Source organism: Heliangelus exortis, chromosome 8 (assembly GCF_036169615.1).
Source record: "Heliangelus exortis chromosome 8, bHelExo1.hap1, whole genome shotgun sequence".
Lineage (NCBI taxonomy): Eukaryota > Metazoa > Chordata > Aves > Apodiformes > Trochilidae > Heliangelus > Heliangelus exortis.
In genome coordinates, this window is record NC_092429.1 from 22,414,161 (window position 1) to 22,433,327 (window position 19,167).

At 35.6% G+C, this 19,167-nt stretch overlaps 1 protein-coding gene across 2 annotated transcripts in view; it reads right to left on the reverse strand.

The window, feature by feature from the left end:
* Positions 1-1,058: 1,058 nt before the first annotated feature.
* NEK7 (NIMA related kinase 7) overlaps positions 1,059-19,167 on the reverse strand; it is a 69,491-nt gene continuing 51,382 nt past the window's right edge. Inside the window, exons 8-10 of one of the 2 annotated variants that reach the window (XM_071751040.1) lie at positions 14,733-14,827; positions 10,187-10,300; positions 1,059-3,829 (exon numbers count right to left, since the gene is read on the reverse strand). In XM_071751040.1, coding sequence (XP_071607141.1) covers positions 3,719-3,829; positions 10,187-10,300; positions 14,733-14,827 — 320 coding nt within the window. In that variant the 3' untranslated portion in view covers positions 1,059-3,718. The remainder of the gene's footprint in view (positions 3,830-10,186; positions 10,301-14,732; positions 14,828-19,167) is intronic. The other variant, XM_071751041.1, reaches the window with a different exon arrangement.

Sequence of the window (19,167 nt, forward strand, 5' to 3'; positions counted from 1 at the left end):
AATTGTGGTATTTCAGAAGTGAATACAAAAAGAAAACAATCTTAGGAAAGCATCAACAGAAGAATAAGGTTTAGGGAAAAAAGTTTGAGAAAGAAACTAAAAAATCTACATCCGAGCCACCTTTGGAAACACCTTTGGCCATGCCCAGCACCTTTATTTCCAGAAAGGAAACCAGAACCAGAAAGGTTCATTTCCTCACCAAGACCAAACCAGAGGTCAGAAATCTAGAAACTAGTGCTGCCACTGGTAGTTGATGTGAGCATATGGCAGGGCTGGAAAAACTTCTGAATGGTAAAGTATTTAAAATTATGGAAAAGTGATTTCAACTCTGCTATCCAGCACCTTTACTTCCAGATTAAGCTAAATCCACAAAGAAAAACCTGAAGACCTTCACTGACTCTCCTTCACATCAACCTCCTGTTCCTAGAAGCTCTAATACCCTGATGCAGCATTCACCACCAGCATTCAAATTCTGCCATTAAGATGCTCATCTCACTGTGTAACAGCAAAAACAGTGATAAGTGGACAGATTTTATCCCTGTCATTTCAGGTCCCACTCAGAGATACCTGAGAACCACCAGCCTAAGAAGTCTTTCTCCATTTCCAAGCCTCTTGTCAAAAATTTCACTCTATGGCATTCTTAATCATGAGCATGAATAAAACACCAGTCTTATCAGACACTGCATTTCATCTGCTGGTATACTGGCATGTTTTTTAAGTCTCTGCTCATTAAAAAAAAGACAACATGCTTCTATTGCCTGCCTCTGCCATGGATAGCTGGATCATCAGAGTGTAACAGATGATGGGGGGGGGGGGTTGAAACCACATTTTTCCCTGCTACTAAACCAGTGACAAAGTATGAAAAGTGAACTCAGGAGGTCATTTCTATATATCCATCTGATTACTATCCATGTATGTATAAGGTGGTCACTAAAAATTACTGAAATTACACAAAAAAAGAGCCAACCTGAGCTCATAGGACTGGAGCCATAAAAGGAGCTCTTCGTTATTTTTATGCTTTTCAGATACCTTCATACGGTTTGAAAACAATTTTAGACTTGTTTTTTTAAATTTTGGATAAAAACACACTTTTGGATTAACTTGTGAATATATCTAATGCAGTATTTTTGGATAATTTTTTTTACATATAATATGAAAAATACTTTTTTAATGTATTGACTTTAGTTACAGTTGAGAAAACTCCCCTATAATCAACTACTGGAAGCAGTAAGCTGTCCAAAAGATAGGTAGCATGTACTGTAACATTTATATATATATATATATATATATATATATATATATATATATATATATATATGTATCTGTAACAAGAAAAAATTTGAAAAAAATTGAAAAAAATATCATAGAAACACTATGATTATTTTTACATTGTATTTAATACCTGCATGTTTTATTCTATTAGACTATTGCACAGCAGGGGAGCTCTCAAGACAAGGCTGTTTTTATGTAAAGTCATTCAGAGCACAAATTTTACTCACAAAGCAAGTTAATAGTGTAGCATTACTGAAATAAAAAGAGAAGCTATTCAGACATTTTGGTTAGAAATGTAACATAGTCTCTTCTAAGAAAATAAACACAAAATGCCACAGCTTAAAATAAATAGTGCCAAGTGCCACCATCAACAACATATGAAAAATAGAATGGTGTTTTATAAAAGAAAATATTTTATAAGTGTATAGCACACATGGGAGTGTCATAACAGACTTATATTTCATATATTTCATATCAAGAGATAAAGTCTGCAGTCCCCAGTTATACAAGCAGTTCTATTAACTGGTATGGGTTCCTAAATTATAAAGTTTGGTACCAGAGTCATCTGTACCACCCATTTTATACATTTTAAAATAGGAACAACCAATACACACAAACCAAAGTTTTGCAAATACTTCCTCCCTACAAATTGTTCCACTGAAGTCCTGGAAGATTAAGTATGCACAGAAGCTACAAGGAAAACTAAGGATTCATCCTACAAAATCTGGAAACAATAAAATTAAAAAAAAAAAAATTTAAGATAAAATTATGATCTGGCACCTACTATTTGAAAAGTCCTGTATTTTGCTAAACACAATTTCCATTGAAGATTTTATCCAAAAACCCCACAGCTGGATTTTTACTCTTCAAGCATTATATAAAATCAAAAATTAAAGCAGCACAGATAAGCAAACAAAAAGAATCTGAGCGTGCAGGAACTGACTCCATCTATTACCTGTATGTGTATGTACATACCATTGCTTTTATTTGAAATAACTTCTTTTTACCCACAAGGAAAAAGATGTAATTGCCTGTAACAGCTTCTTAGCAATATCACTGGTAATAATTATGTTTTGAAAGCCTGTATAAAAACTCAGGAAATTTCAGTCCATTCTCCATTTTAACACATTTAAAAACAAGATACTCTTCCCTTTTTCTTCCTCCCTTAATAAAAAATATTATGTAAGCTTACTCAAAAAGGCATAAAGGTCTAACAAAAGCATTCTGAATTTCCTTTTCAACTAGTAAAATATTTGAAAACCATTTTGCATGTATGTATTTATTTCTGAAATGAAGAAGTCACTCTTAAACATAAAAGTTGCTCTTAAACATAAAAGCTAAAATTTACTTTTGATAAATATAAATCTAATTCTCAGGATACTGCATAAACCAGATATTAATGAAAAATACATTTTGTGTTATACTACACTACTATATCTTTTCCAAAAGGTTCTGTACTTTAAAAAATAATAAAAATTCAAAATTTAAATATACTGTAAGGCACTCAAGGGATACTCTAAAGTCATTAAAATTTTTTAAACAAACATCTACAAACAGTGACATATTCATCAACAGTTGGGAAGTTACCTAAGGATCACATCTTTTAATCAGACCTTCTCATAAATGCTAGCCTCAAAGAACCCTATTTGCTACAAGAAGCATCTGCACAGTTTTAAGAATGAACCATGCAGACTCCTATTGCCCCAGGGCACTGCCACACAAGTCTATTAAAAATGATCAAATTGCAGAATCAACACCTTAAATTTTCCCAGAAAACCTATAGCAAAAGTTTTATATGCATTATGACGGAGTAACAAAAGAAAAAGGGATGTTACAAAAATTTCAGCGTGATAATTTTTCCTGAAACTATTTTCCTGTCTCATTTGGCAAGCAGAGAACTAATCCAATCACCTTTCCACTCTTAACTCAAGAACTGCAAACTACAATCTAATAGAAAATACAATAAGCTTCTATAATTATTATGTCCCTCTTAGAACAAAAATTAAATTTCTCTGTTCTGATTCCTACTCTCCTTAAATTACTAAAAAGGTGAGAGATTCAGACATTTTGCTTCTGGATAATAAGCCTAATATCTGTATCATGTGCAAAAGTGCAACTGTATTTTAGAACTGAGGCCCAGTTGAATACCATTTTGTTATTAAAGAAACTATACTTGAGCCCACCTAATATGAAAAACAACAGTTCTCATTATCTTTCAAAGTTATGCTTTACACATTTAAACCTGTTTTAAAACCGAGTTAGAAAAATATGAAAAAAATAGAAAAACGGAAAAGGACAAAGCTTGTATATAAGTTGATTTACAACCCAAAGCACAACAGTAAGCCTCAAATAATTACATTTCGGTAACACGCACACAAAGAGGTGGGATGGATTCGTTTAAAATACTTGGTTATTTCTGCTGTTTTCTTCATGCCCTGATGTCTGCTTAGCTGCTGGCAGTCTGTGCGTGCATCCGCTGCGCTACATCGTAGACGTAGGTTATGTCTGGTCGCTTCTCTGGATCCGGGTTGATGCACATATTAACTAACTGGCGCAGCTAGGAAAGGAAAATAACAGGTAAGAAAGAGCAAAATCCTGTCAGTTTTGCACATTATCAAACTCAAATTAGTAAGAGTGGAAAAAAAATCAGCCAAACAGAGCAATTCTGCACAGACACACTCAACCCTCTCTCCTCTGGACTCACACTGCACACAGGTTTGTGCAAGCACCTGTGCAACATGTACCCAAGATTTTTACATTTTCTACTGTTGTCCAGAAAAACTGATGAGCAGATTTAAGTTCTAATCCCTTTAACTTTAAACGACCTTGGAGGGCAATGTATACAAACCACCGAGGGCTGCAACTTGCACCAAGGAGGTAAATCAGGACTGCTTGCTCATTCCCTCCTGGTACAAGAGTTTGCCAGCAATAAACAGCATTGATTCCTGACAGGTTCCAACAAACAGCAGCAACTCTCCTTGTAATCCACAGAAAATGTGCAGAGCCTCCTTCTAGAAGCTACCAATACACACGTATTCAAAAAGCAACAGAACAAATCAAGCCCACTGAGAGCTATTTAATATAAAGACTCTACCTGTAGAAATCTCTAACATAAATATGGAAGCTATTTTGGGGATGTACCACACTATACTGGCCTTTTTACTCCATTTGCCCAGTGCTGGAGACAGGATATAGGAGTAAGTAACCTTTAGTCTATGTCCCACTATTTATCCCTAGTGATCAATGAGTTTTTTCTTTACAGAAAGTACATACTTAACAAGTATGTCCATAGAAGACTCTATTTGAGATTAAACAAATCACTATGATTAGAAAACCCCATGTTTCCACAAACACCTTAATTTATTGGGCATTCTACAGCACACATATTCAGGAGAAGCAACCCCATAGAGCTTCCACAGCACTCAGGTATTCTTATTGCCTCCTCAAACTGACAAGAACAATTTCAGGTTTTTCTGCATCCCTCAGTATGCCTACAAACTTATGACATTGGAACGTAATATATTGTCTGGATACCCTTCTGCCAGGGCATTTATTTTAAAGTGTGTTCATCTCCTAAGCATTTTGCAGTGTGGGATACATCTGCTTCAAGATGACATGAAAACAATTGCCATCCTTTGCAAAAGCCACTTAAACAACTGTGAAACTCTTTATGCTTTTCAGTAGCTTTGCCAAATCTTCCTGCATCTCTTTGTAGTACTGGAGACCAAACAAAACAAAAAACCCACAAACAAACAAACAAAACCAAAAAAAACACCACACCAAACAAAAGCCACAAGGGGAAAAAAACAAAAAACAGAGCAACCAACCTCGAGATCCTCCCCTTCTAGGGCAATACAGCAAATTTGGTTCAGTCTCCCCCCCCGGTACTATTACTATTATAAATAAAGTCTAATTATTGCATATAACAGAGTGACTTCTGCACCATGATTATTCAAAAGTAACAAAGACTGTATATTCAAATCTGCCACCAGAGTGTTTCCTTCCTGCTTTTTATAAAAATACAAAGCAGGCCATAAAATTAGGATTATACTTCTTTTACTTTTCAAAAGATTAATATAAATGCACAGGAATAGGAAGTCTGTAAGTTAAAACATCATCCAATAGCTCTTCCAGTATATATAAATAGTATATATATATATATTCATATATATATAAATAGTATATATATATATTCATATATATATATATATATATAAAAATTGTATAAAATGTACAGGCTTTTCACATTAAACAATACAAAAACAGTAGACATCCCTCTTCTTTAGCATGAGCATCTTAATATTTAAAAATGAGGTCACTAATTCTGAAAATATTGATCAGATTGCTAAATTGAAAAGAAACATCAAACCAAAATAATCTTTAACAGAGACTTGCCACTTGAATCTTAAATATGCTTAGTATATTTTGACTAATGGAGTTATAAAAGCCATCATATTCCTTCTGGCAGCAAGTAAACAAAATACAATACCACTAACAAGAAAACCTATCAGCCTGTAATAAGTCCCAGTCATCTGAAGAATAGAGTGCTGGAAATTATGAACTACTTTAAGAAATCCTCATTGCCACCATGTAATACAATTATGCAAAGCAAAACAGTCTCCTGCAGAAGAAGCAGGTGGGATACAGTGGAAGCAACAGGGAGTGAATCAGCAGATGAGCAGCTTACTATGCAACCCCTCAGACAGCCTGCATGGAAAACAGGAAAAACTGAAGAACATTCCAAACATCCAAGCTTGAAATTAGACTCAAAGCAGCAAATATTTTTGTAGAGAGACTGCAAGTGTAATTTATCTGGAGAATATGACATAAAATCTTGAAAGTATGCATTTATCTTTCTCTGTGAAGACTTCCATCTGCTCACTAGAACTGCATACAGTGAATAAAATCTTAGAAAAAGTTCTTGAAAGATGGAAACCTATAAAACTACCATTAGAGGGGAAACAGAGTATTTTTTCCTCTTTTTACCAGCTGTATATCAGTAACTTCACTGTAGGTAGAACAGCAGAAGTGGACACTGAAGAAATTTACCTGTGAAAAGCATGAGAAGCCTTGTTTATCTCCAGTAGACTATTTCATGTCCTTTCAGTCCTGTGGGTAACTGGGACTTAGCTTTCTAAACTGAACTTCATCATCTTAAAATCAATTTCAAACTCAAAGTGTTTGGTAAATCATTAAACAGAAATCCTTCCTTCAGAGTTACTTTGTTACTTGTTACAATATATTGCAATTCAAAGCTTAAAAAAAAAAAAAAAAAAAAAAAAAATGGCCAAGAAGATTCATTGTTTAGAAAGACACTGTAGCAAAATGGCATCATTACTCAGAAGTACAACTAAGGCTCACACTTGGTTATAGCACTATTCCCTTACCTCCTACAGGAATACCCATTTCAATAAACCTGAAATCCATTTGTCAACCCCTCTAGTATTAATAAGATTTCTGATGTAGCACAAGAGCCCAAGAGTACCATGGGAAGAGGCACTGGGATTCTAAAGTCAGGCTATCATTAGAGTTAGAGTAATTTTTCATTATCTGGCAGACTGGCCAACAGGCAGAGCAGACTTATGACTGAGCTGGAGGGATCTCCTGTTGCATCCCCAAGCTGCTAACTTCTGCAGATTTTTATTGTTCTTCACCTCCTCTGTGCACTTCTCACAATGACTGTCTTTAGCCTGGAGCTTAGCCTGATGGGGGAGCAGTGGGATACACTTTTCTTTAACTTTTGCAGGTTTTTCAGCTTGAAATAAATAATTATACCTGAATCAGGAGGACGAGGAGGAAGAAAACAGAACTCTAACAGGCAGGTGCTTTGCATTTTTAGCTAAGTGAAAAAGAGAAATTTTCATTTAGGAAATTCTGGATAGGGGAAAAAAACCCAAACTCTTCTTTCTCTGAACAGGAGGCCTTCTTAAAGTCCTTTCTCAGTGCTGTTCTCAAGCCCTTCTGCTGGCAAGACTTCCATCCTAGACCTCCTGGCTCATCAGCCTTCAAATATGGGTAGGAGGTAAGCTATGGACTTCAGAAGAAAGGCACCTCAGTGAAAGGGGAGACTGAAAAACCTCATCATCTATTGTGAAAGCAACACAAAAATAATATTAACTGGCAGGATTCTGAGTATTAACTCGGGGTGGCAAGGGAGCCCCAGCTTTGAATTCTTTAAAGCAGAACAGATTTCAGCAAATGCCAAGTATTCACCCTGAACACTGGACATTCTTTAGGAATATTCAAAAACTGAGATACCCAAAGTTGTTAATCATTTGAAAATCTTGCTTCATGATTCCACTGCTGAAGCAATTGTTTGTGAAAACGCATCTTAGACTACTAGGATTACTAATCAGATGATTTAAAAAATCATCCCTCTGTTCACCTGCCTTAAGGTGCACCTTTCTGTCACACTGTTCTATGATGGCACACACACACTGGGTCATCACATCACAGGCACATTATAGGCTGATAAAAGGATAGCCTTATACAGAGTTCAAATTTTAGAATAACTGTCACATCTTAAAATTCATTAAAATTTACGTACAAATAGTTTCTCTAAAAAGCCCTTGTTTTCTATTTTCAAATGAGAGTATTTACATTCCTGTATGAGGCGAGGCAGAGATCAACACTCTGGAAATTCTTCTTTCAGAAAATACTTTCTTACAAAATATGAAGTGGGCTCTACTGTTCAATGACCCCTGATCTTTACTGCTTGCTGAGTGTGCTTAAAATTTAGTTAAAGGTTTGATATCTAAATTTTTAGTACAGGTGAAACATTTAGGCCAGTATCCTAAAAAGACAGACAAGGCTTATTTGTTTCTATTTTTTTTTTTTTTTTTTTTTTTTTTTTTACTGTTTGTGCAAGCACAGTATTTTTTTTCATTCAGAAGAGATATTTTGGTGCAACAACTAATAAACTATTTCCCCACGTACCTTAGCAAAGACACAATTCTGCACATCCGAACATTAAAAAATGTTCCCTTTAGCCTCCACAGTTGATTACTTCTTTTAGGTAATCTACCTTCATACCTATCACAGCTCTAATTCTCCCCTTGTTTTAAAATAACGTGTATTTTGCAAATAACTGATTTATCCAAGCTGCAGAAGCACATGCCTGCTGTGAAATAAAGGAAATGTAACATGTGCTTCGCAGCCTCTTTCAACGCGAGAAACCGTTCAGATTTAAGTAAAAGGTGGAATCTCTTCCCCCATCCAAACTCAAGACCTTCTATCTGGGCCAGACTTTGATATTTGCCCCTTGGCTGGGAATCCACATATCCAACTTCACACTTAGCAGCAGTGAAGTAGCCCTGCAGGCAGGCCAACTTCAACAAACCACTAGTGGTATCATCATTAAAATCCTGCTGAAGGTCACCATGGAAACCGCCTGCTGAGGCTTCGCTGCTGCACTCGGCATCTCCTAATCAGCTACCATGTGAAATGCAAATGCAGACAGTCTGAAAATTAGTCAAGAAGAATAGAGGATGAGGATGCAGATATGTGAAATATTCATGTGCTTCGTGGAAAAAGGAAGACAGCATGAATGACACAACAAAGAACGGCCCCTGACATTCTCGCTATCATTTTGCATTATTGTTCACACCCTACTGTATTTCCAGACCTCCAGTTCTGAGGTTGGTTATGTGAACTTCCATATTTATAGTCTACAATAAATAATAATTAAAAAAGGCCCGGGTAAAATGACTAATTGGGAAGCCCACAAAGAGGTAAAGTGCCTAAATTACGCAATAGATCCTTATTTCATCCTTTGTAAGACCACTGAATTATCTTTTTAAGTCCATTTTCTTTCATAGAAGGGGAAATATTGTCACTATAATTAGAAAACGAAACAAAATACTGGGCAGTAATCTTTTATTAATAGTCCAATCACTGTCTTTGAATGTAAAAATCTTTAAGGTTCAGAATTACAGCCCTTACCCTGTAAGTGAAATTGCACAAGGTTTTATGTTTATTAAAAGAATTTCAGTGCTTGTGTTTATTTATGTTTTCTAAGTAATCTTTAATTCATGTAGAATTCAATAAGAATTGCTTACTAATAACTGTTATTTGGTTTACAGGTTCTATCAGTTTGCCCTGTTCTTTTCAAAGAGGGAAAGTATTTCAAAACTGGCACCTCAGAACATTAACAAGCCAAGATTTTTATTCTTTTTTTCATTCTGGTACTCATACTATGGAAAACACTCAATTTATTTTATTTAGTTTCTTCTCACTGCAGAGCTTAAAAATCAAGTACCCCCTTAAATGCATTAATGACAGTAATGAACTGTTACCTGTACACTGAAAACAAAAACTGCTGAGATATGCATGAGTGTATTATATTAGATCTGCCTGGATTTCTCTGAAATTTACCATCAGTGGCACCAAGAACCACTTTTTCTTGCAAAACAACTGCCATGCAGTTGTACTGAATGGCACATGGCAGTTTTGTAATGCAAACAAATGGGAACCTAAACAATTCATATTTACCAGTGAATTACATTATACCCATTTTAATGCAAACTGCTGGAGAAACAAGGCTTGTGCACTAATTTACAATGCAACACCAACTTTAACAGTTGTGGTTTTAGAAAAGCATGCTGTAAGACTGAGTCCCATTCTGGCATGTAGATCATATCATTGTGCCTTCTGGGAACCCATTTTGTCATCCTTGCAAGGAAGCCCAATGAAATCTAGAAGCTAACAGTATGAGGTTTTCTACCATTAATCCCCCTCAAATTTAAAATCATAGTAGAGACTTGTTTTGACAGGAACATTTGAGCAAGTTCAACAAGCAAACACTTACGAACATGATCTACAAATAACAAAAAATTAACAAGTTAATTTAACTCCTTGGAAGTGTGCCAGCTTACAGAAACTGAGGATCTAGCCCATGAATAGGAAAATTACTTACTTCCTCTGAATAGTGATCTGAAGGTAGAGGTGGGTAGTCACACTGTTCTATCTTCTTGCACAGGGAGTACAAGTTCATTTTATCACCATAGAAGGGACTCTGCAGTGCAGCCATCTGTTTAAAGAAAAGGTAGTTTTCTTTTGTGTTTTTAAGTAAACCTGCTTTGTCATAAAATCTGTAATACTAATAAATCAAAAGCGATTTTTAATGACTTTTGATTCCCTGCTTGGAAGTGCAGTGTTAAAAACAGAAGTTACAAAAGTATTACTGCAACCAGTGTATTACAATAATATGCCATGTTGTAGAGTCATACCTGTGTCAATCCTTACACAGTAATATTTTAATTGTATAGACCATTTTATTTATAAAAATGAGAAAAGCTGAGTAGTTACTGATACTGCTGTGAGTTTGGAGGGCCCTTGCACCATGAGTGATAAAAAAAATCCCTTCAAAACCCACCCTGTAGTTTTCCTCTGAAGATATTTTTTTTAAAAAAAACCATAATTTATTTGAAAACACGATCTGATCAGTAACATATGGTGAAAGTAATGGATAACAGTAGTAGATTTTGTAGCCTTCCATAGCTTTTACTATACTCAATATAAAGCAAGAAAACAAAGGTAACATCTATACTACAAAAAACCCAAAAAAACCAAAACCCACAATAAAACAAAACAAAAAACACACAAAACAAAAAAACCCCACAAAACAAAACAAAAAAACCCACACTAAACCCAAGGCCAAAACTTCGTAATTGAGTATGTTATATGAAAGACTAAAAAATTAATGGTTTAATGTTGGGCTGAAGGAAAATTAGCTCTATCCTGCAGAAAGCAGGACAATATAAGTCTTTGAAGCGCAGCAGCACGAATGCTGCTGTGAGTGCAGTGCTGCCCCAAAGTCAGTCACCCTTTTCTACATGTGCTAATAAGTTTGATTTTGGAAGGACAATGTGTACATTCCCCAGACAGGCAGAGTGTGTGTGAAACACGCTGGTCCATGCTGTGCTACTCAGTGAGCTTCAGCAGGGACAGGACAAGCTGAAAATGGCTCTCATCTGTCTTGTGGTCTTCCAGATAGGAGTTTAACTCTTTCATGTCTAAGCACCAATATCACCAGGGGGAAATGTATAAAGGAAATTACTAAAATGCTCTTAGAGTTGCTTGATATCTGATAAAACTGCTATCAAACAGTTCAGTACCTGTTTCATATTACCCTCAAGTCAGAATGAATCATTTTAAAGCTCCCCAAAAAAATCCCACACAACAGCTCCATCCTATAGTCCTCCCAAAAATTCAGTACTACCAAGATGTTAATTTTTTGCTTTACATGCTGTTGTCTCTTACCTTAAAAGAAATGTTAAAAATGCAAGCTAAAGAACACAGAAATAAAAAAAAAAAAAAAGAAAAGAAAAATCAACTGCAGGGTCTGTACTCATGCAGAAATTCTAAACACATGCACAGATTCTCCTTTCCGTAGTTTAGGTGTTCATTAAAAAATACTTTTGTTTGAATGCTGCGGAGTGTTAAAAAAATTCTGAACGTCCCCTAAGGAGTTAAAACAGGAATACTATATTTTCATGCATCTCCTGCTTTGACAGATGAAAAATGTCAACTGTCCTGTTTTTATTTTCAAGCTTTTGCACTATTCATCTGGTTCATTAGTGCATCTCGCTGCTGCCCCTGACAGCTGCTCGCCCTCTCCTCCCAGCAGCTGAATTTTTCAGGCTAATTTGATCCTCCACACTGAGACGATCGCTGGAATGATTGACTTGCTCCCTGACCTCCAGGGTCTGACTTTCCTGATTAGTATTCTGGGGGTGTCTGAGGGACGAAAGCCCACTGTCTGTCTTCAGGGCTGGTGGCAGCTCTCTCTCTCTCTCTCTCTTTCTCTATTTTTTTTTTTTTCCTTTTTTTTTTTTTTTTTGAACTGTAAGCCACCAACCTACAACCCTGTAAGGATGCAATTGCTACGCTGAACAATAAAAGGAAATGTGTAAAACCTACTTTTCCATGTAAAGGTCCATGTAGCAAAAGCACAGCATCTTGATTTTAATTAGTAAAGTCTACTTTGTTGCATATCAATTAAAACTCCAGAGGTAGTGTTTTTGAGGTTTCAGAAATACCTGAGGCTCTAAAAAAAAAATGCAGACTTTAAAATATACTTTTAAAAATCCTACTGGCCACATAGTCAGCATTAAATAATAGACTTTAATATTGGTTAGAAATAAAAATTAAAAAAAAACCCAAACAAATTATAGGTAGTTAGTCTGACCTTAAAACATAACTGAAAGGAGTTTAGCTGCAATTAAGCATTTATTATAAAGAGATAAACATGCCACAGCTTTCCTCCAATTAAGCTGGAGAGAATCCAGAGCACATATTGACATGAAATCAATGTAACAGAACATGCTAAAATACAGGCAATGGACATATCACAAGAAGATTCCCAGCACAAAACTGCATGAACCACAGAAAATACCATACATTAGTCCACATACCTAAAATATTAAAATTTAACGATGACCCCCCCAAAAAAAAACCAAAACACCCAACGCACCCCCCTCAAAAAAAAACAAGAAACCAAAACAGAAAAAAAACAAGCACACCCAGAATTAAAATTAAGAAAAATAAAACTGTACTTGAAGACACTCCCATGCACTGATACCATAGGTACATAATTTATATATATTATATATAATTATATACCATAGGTATATAAATTTATATCAACAATAGGCATCCTAATAATTATTTTATTCTTACTACAAAAACAAGAAAACAACAAAAAAAAAAAAAACAAACTCAAAAAAACCCCCACCACCATACCAACTTAAACACCACCAGGGCAGAACTTCTTAAAAAAAAAATATGGTATTTAGAGATGCTCAGGAAATATATGGAGTTAAGGGATTTAGCCAATTTGAAATTATTTACCAGATCAAATTAAAAATTTAGTGTTCAGGTAGATCTCTAATATATTGGATGAGCCTTAAAGCAGCAAGCTCAAAACAAGTATCTTTAGAAAAGTAATATTGATTCTATCCAGCAATTTTATTTCATGTAACACAGAAGAAAAATTAACCTTATCAATATTTATTTTATAAATAATTAGCTACTCGAGATTTTGATTTGTTTGTTTCCAGGTTTTAAAAAAAATCCTCAAGAAAACCATTAAGAGGAAAATAAAAAAGTAGTGATATTGAAAAGATTATCTACCTTTATGCTATGTTTAGGCTGCTGCTTGCACAAGTGTGTGAAGTGGAGCATTGAAACTGATGGGAGTTGCCATGGTCTGTACTAAGGAATCCCAGTATGGGATTAAGTTTCAGTTAAGGATTTAAACTTCTAAATAGTTGCTATCAGGTATCAGACTTCGTTCCTCTGAATTGTCTGAGACATAAAGAGGCAGCACCTACACATACTGCAGAACTGCAATATAGCTATTTGCCCTTCTAATGTTTAAAACAACACGTCACTGGTAGAAGGCAAAGCAGTACTACTGGAGACAATAGTACTACACAACTTGAACAGGCTGACAATGTTTTCCATAAAATCCTAAAACAACAGGAGCTGCTGATCCTGCTGACTATGCCTGCAGTGAGTTCTGCTGACTCACTGAGGCAGGTGGCTTGCAGGTAAATGCCAATTGAGTCAGGTGTATCAGCTTTTACCTCCAACATGACTGCAAAGGCTTCATTGCTGATGGAAAGAAATTTTTTTTCCTCCATCCTTCAACACAAGTGTTTAGTCTTTTGATTCACAAATGACAGGCAAAGAACTTTGAAGATACAGTTGCCTCATAAACCTGCCTTCACACCTTCATTTGCCTCAGTTTCTATTTGCCCTACATCTTTATTTTCTCAGAATACAATATCCTACTAAATAAATTTGTATTAATAAAGAAATTAGCCAATAATTATAGTTTAACCAACTGGAGCAGAAGAAAGAGTAGAAAAATTTAAAATGCTTAAAATTTAAAGTCATGATCTTGAAAGCTAATGTAAGCTAGTGGTAACAACACAGAAACCCTTTTTCTGTTTTACTTAGGCTTTAAGTAACTTCAGAGAAACTTGTGTTACAGTAACTATAATGCAGTTTTTTAAAAAACATTCGTTGTATACTCAGTGCAGTCCTACTATTTCTCAATGCATTTCTTACCAAATTCATACAATCATCACAGGCCATTCAAACACCTTCAACAATCTATTGCCATTATTCATTTATTAACCCCTTAATTATGTCCCATCCTCAAACTGCTGTAATGTCTTGCTACCTTCCTGAAAGCAAGGCCAGTAAAAGGCAAACCTTCAGTCACACACAAACAGAAGTATTCTGTACACAGAAGCCCCATAACAGCTCCCATTGCTAATATCAAAGACAGATGTAATAGCTAAAAAGGAACTTTTCCACAAGGCTACATGTTTTTCTAACAAACAAAAATATAGAAATGGATCCTAAAACAGTACTTAATACAGAGAAGGGAGGAGGGGGGAAATAATAGGGGAGCACAGTGTTATTAAGTTCACTATATATATCAATATTACCTCATACAGCAGACAGCCTAGAGACCAGATGTCAGATTTGAAGTTGTAACCATTTTCATGTATTCTCTCTGGAGACATATAATAAGGTGTACCAACTGCAATAAATACACAAAAGTATTTCTGAAATAAAATTTCTATTGTTACATAGTAACAAAAGTACAGTTTTCCTGGCTGAAAATCTTTTTTCATCTTCTATATTTCTTTTTTTTTATACACAATTTTAATTCACACTTTCAGCTTCTCAGTTTGATAGAAATAAACATTAACTAGATATCTATTTCATCCAACTTTTTCACAACTAATATCTAATTACTAACACCTAATTACTAATATCTAATTATTAATACCTAATTACCAGAATTATTAACTTATAGAATATTTCCAATTTTTGCTTTCAAAGAAGCACCAGAATAACTATTTTCTTCTGAACTAAAGGAACATACTACATGCACACACACACATTCCCACTTTTTTTACAAATTGTTATTGTGGTTGGAGAAAAAAGCAGCTAGAAATCTCTTCCATAACTCATGCAGGTTGTTTTTTTCTTAATGACTTGTCTGTACTTCCTTTTGAGACTACACAAATCTGCAAAAACTGCTTTAGAAACTAAGAAACACAATTCAGTCTGAATATATGAAACTAAAACTGAGCCTGAAATCCGGGATCCTCAGCATCCCAAGGAGGAGGGCAGGAAAACCCTGAGCCCAGCAGAAGCAGAGGTTTCCATCAGAGATTCAGCCATCTGCTGCAGGACTGGGCTCTGAGAGGGCTTTTCACCTCACAAATCTGTGGCTGTCCCAGCTTAATCCTGCCTCAGAGCTGTGGGCTCTGGAGACGTCTGCTTTTAAAAAGCAGCATTTACTAGGACTGTCCCAGAGCAAATTAAATTGGATATTCCAGGACACCTCCTCTCCCCTTGATTTTAATCAGACCCTTAGCCATCTGTGTTACAAATTACTTGGAAGAGAGAAATTCTAGAAGATGTTTCAGCTCTGTTAAAAAAAAAAAACAACAAAAACAAACAAAAACAAACAAAAGAAGCAAAAACATAAAATTTAAAAAAAATAAAAGAAGTATGTGAGTGATGGGTTCATTTGTAACAGATAACAAAAAAAAGAAGAATAACAGTAGTGCACTGTCACTATCTGTATCCCCCCAAACTGACTGCCTAACACCAAAAGAGTCACAGATCTGTGTAGATTTTTGCTTCAGTTTTGAGGGGAATGTTTTCTTAAGCACTGAATCCTGATGATGAAAACCAACTGATTTCTGTTAATTCCAGACAAGTTGTCCTTATTTCAAAACTAAACTTCTCAGAACACAGCCAGAGATTAAAATCAGCACTCTCATTGCAAACTATGAAAATCAGAGTATAAACCTCACACTATTTTAATAAACATAAAAATCTTGTATCACTTCTTCACTTCTGAATTAGTCTCACCTATGCAAAACTCATGTCTGTATGGTTACTGGAAATGGAGATAAAGCAAATACCTAAGTAATTCCAAACCTGAGTAATCAGGTTAATAGTTTTAATTAATCACTCAGATTACAATAATGTTATTGTAATCATTTGCAAAAGTCAGGGCATGTTATCAAAGCAAAACTCTGATCTTTTAGAAAGACTTACATCTCAAACTATGTCATACTTTCTCAGGGAGGAAAAAAAAACAAACCAAGCAAACAAAAAATGTACTTTCCTATCTGAAAGGTCCAGCTCTGACTGGGAAACCCAGTACCAACTTATCCCAGGTCAGCCTACTGCAGCTGGGAAGCCAGAATTTCAATTTACCTTCTTGGAAAGCAATATTGATAAAAATATTCCTAACCAATATAAACTGAAAACATGCTTCTCTAACAGATATGCAAGGACAGAGGTGCCATATTACATCCTGCAATGCCCCCCTAAATATTTCAGGGGATACTTGCAGCCCTGAGAAAGAAAAGGGTGACACATTCCCTCTCCCCAGGGGCTCCCTTCACGCTGGCCTGAGAAATCACTGCAGCTCTGAACTGAGACTGCTAAAGAGCAAGAGCTTAAAAGGAGAAAGACAACTCAAAATGATGGAGTACTGCAAAAACCATTTACTCTCATGGGATGTTTGTATTCACCCACAACAGAGGAATGGTGAAAAAGGATGTGTAAGAGTAGGCAGGCAGATGGGTGGACTAGAACACCAAAATAGCTACTAGAATATCCAGGAGAAACTCAGTTCTTAAATGCTAACAGAAATACTTCAGTGGGTGTTTAATGACAGTTACCTTAAAAATATGAAAGCTGTGTCATGCCAAATGCTGTCTAATTAAAGTTTCTGATTCTATTATCCTTACTGTTGTACTTCCCCTGTGAATTTTTTTAGTCCAGGGACTTGTGAGCTTGGACACCTCTGAAAAACTTCCAGCTGTATTTTGCATCCATTAGTAAATGCCCTGGCTTAGCATTATTCTCATGCTTTGATGGCAGAATTCATCTAACAACAAAAAATAAGTTTAATAGCAATCAGATTCTTAGCTGGTTACAGCAGCACTGCCTTCGCTGCTCTGAGACATCACACAAGTAGCTGGCAGTGAGTAATGTGCCAGAAAGAGGCTTCACAGAATCCACAGGGGGCAGCTGAAAACACAGAGGTTTGAAGGTTCATAGTTTACCAAAAGCAAAGGTAATTTTAACCAGTAGCTCTGGGAAGCTTGCTGATACATTAGGGATCTGATATGACTGTGAAAGATTGATGATACTGAAAAGGAAGAACACATGCTATCATTTTACAGCATTTAGCCTAGTGTAACACCTTAACTGCAATACAACCTGAAGCCCCTGATGACCAACAAGTGAAAGGAACTCAAATTACAGTTGTTAGTCATTGAATCACAAAAACAACCTGAGCATCTAGACATTACTTCTTGTAAACGGTTTTTAACAGAACATGACACAAAAGATTCATTATTCTGACAATCAGGAACTACTGAAGGCATTGCAACAATTCTCTAGAACAGTGAGCAATCTGTGTGTAACACTGTACTGCTGGCAATCTACTACCCGATGTGATTATACATTATGTTTGCTGGGTCATTAGTTTTTTTGTGAAGTGAAATACAGCATTACAATATTATAAAGATATGCAACTTTCATTACTCATCTGAAGATACAAAAGTGGGATATTACAAGACAAAGACATAACACATTATAGTACCTATGATTTTAAGAACAAAATCTGTAACTCGAGTATTCTGCTTTTTGCATTTACACATCTCTGATAACCTGCAGGTCTGAACTGAATCTCCTTGAAAATGGCCTGGGTCAAACAAACTGCTTCCTCAGAATCTGCCACTGCTCTAGAGCTCCCTCCCTTCAAAGATGCTGCAGATCCAGAAAGTTGTTTCTTCATTCAAGCTTTCTGCTACTGGGAGAGGCAATGGACACACTGGAAAAGGTGGATATTGCAGGGTAGGAAACTGGATCTGAAGGATCAAATGCAAAGAAACTATTCTAAAGAAGAAAACTATGATCTAAACAGTCCATCTTACTACCTGCAGAAACAAGTAATTCACACTGCAGCTGAGTTAAAATGGAGAGTGCATTCACTTGAAAAACAATACATTGAGGAGTCGAATGAAATACAGTAACTCTAAGCATTTTCAAGCATTTTTAAGCTGGGATAAAAATACTTTTACAAAACCATGTAATGGCTGATACAAAAGGTGTTCTAAAAAATAGACTATTCTTTTAAAAGGCCATATAATTATTACTGACATTGCCTGCATTGGAATATAAAACTATCCAAGTTCTGGAAGGGGTGATAAAATCACTTTAGTAACTGTTCTGATTTTCAAAGAATTCCAAAACAAGATGCCAGTTAAAAAAAAACAAGGCCTAGTTTATTTATGTAATCATAAGATATAGTTTATGAATGATTTAATGTCCATGAGATCACAGGAATTTTATAACACAAAGTTCAATATGACAGGCAAGTGCTTAACAAGATGAATTGTTGATGCTGCAAAGTAGCAAATAAGCTGCAGTTATGGAACAGTGAGGGTAAGGAACCACTCCCACAACAAATTCTCCATAACTATAATTTTTTTTTATTCTTATTTATTTTAATATAGGTGTAGAAGATTTTTAAGTTGTAGGCTTTTCTTCAGTCACAGATATAGGACCTAAAATACTGCATTTATGCAAAGGAATCCTGCAGCCTGGCCTACATTATGCAAAGAGTCTAACTGCAGAAATCATCTATAAATAGACTTGGGTTACTTTACAATGCACCATTGCAACAGCACAGTAATTTACCTTCAGCTTTCCAAGCTACTGTGAGAACTCATTTTTTTGTACACAAAATAAGAACTGCTTTAACACAGGTTTTTTGATGACTGTGATGAATCAGCTGCAGATTTCCCTGGTAGCCTTCCTGTGCACTGAGGGTACAGTGCA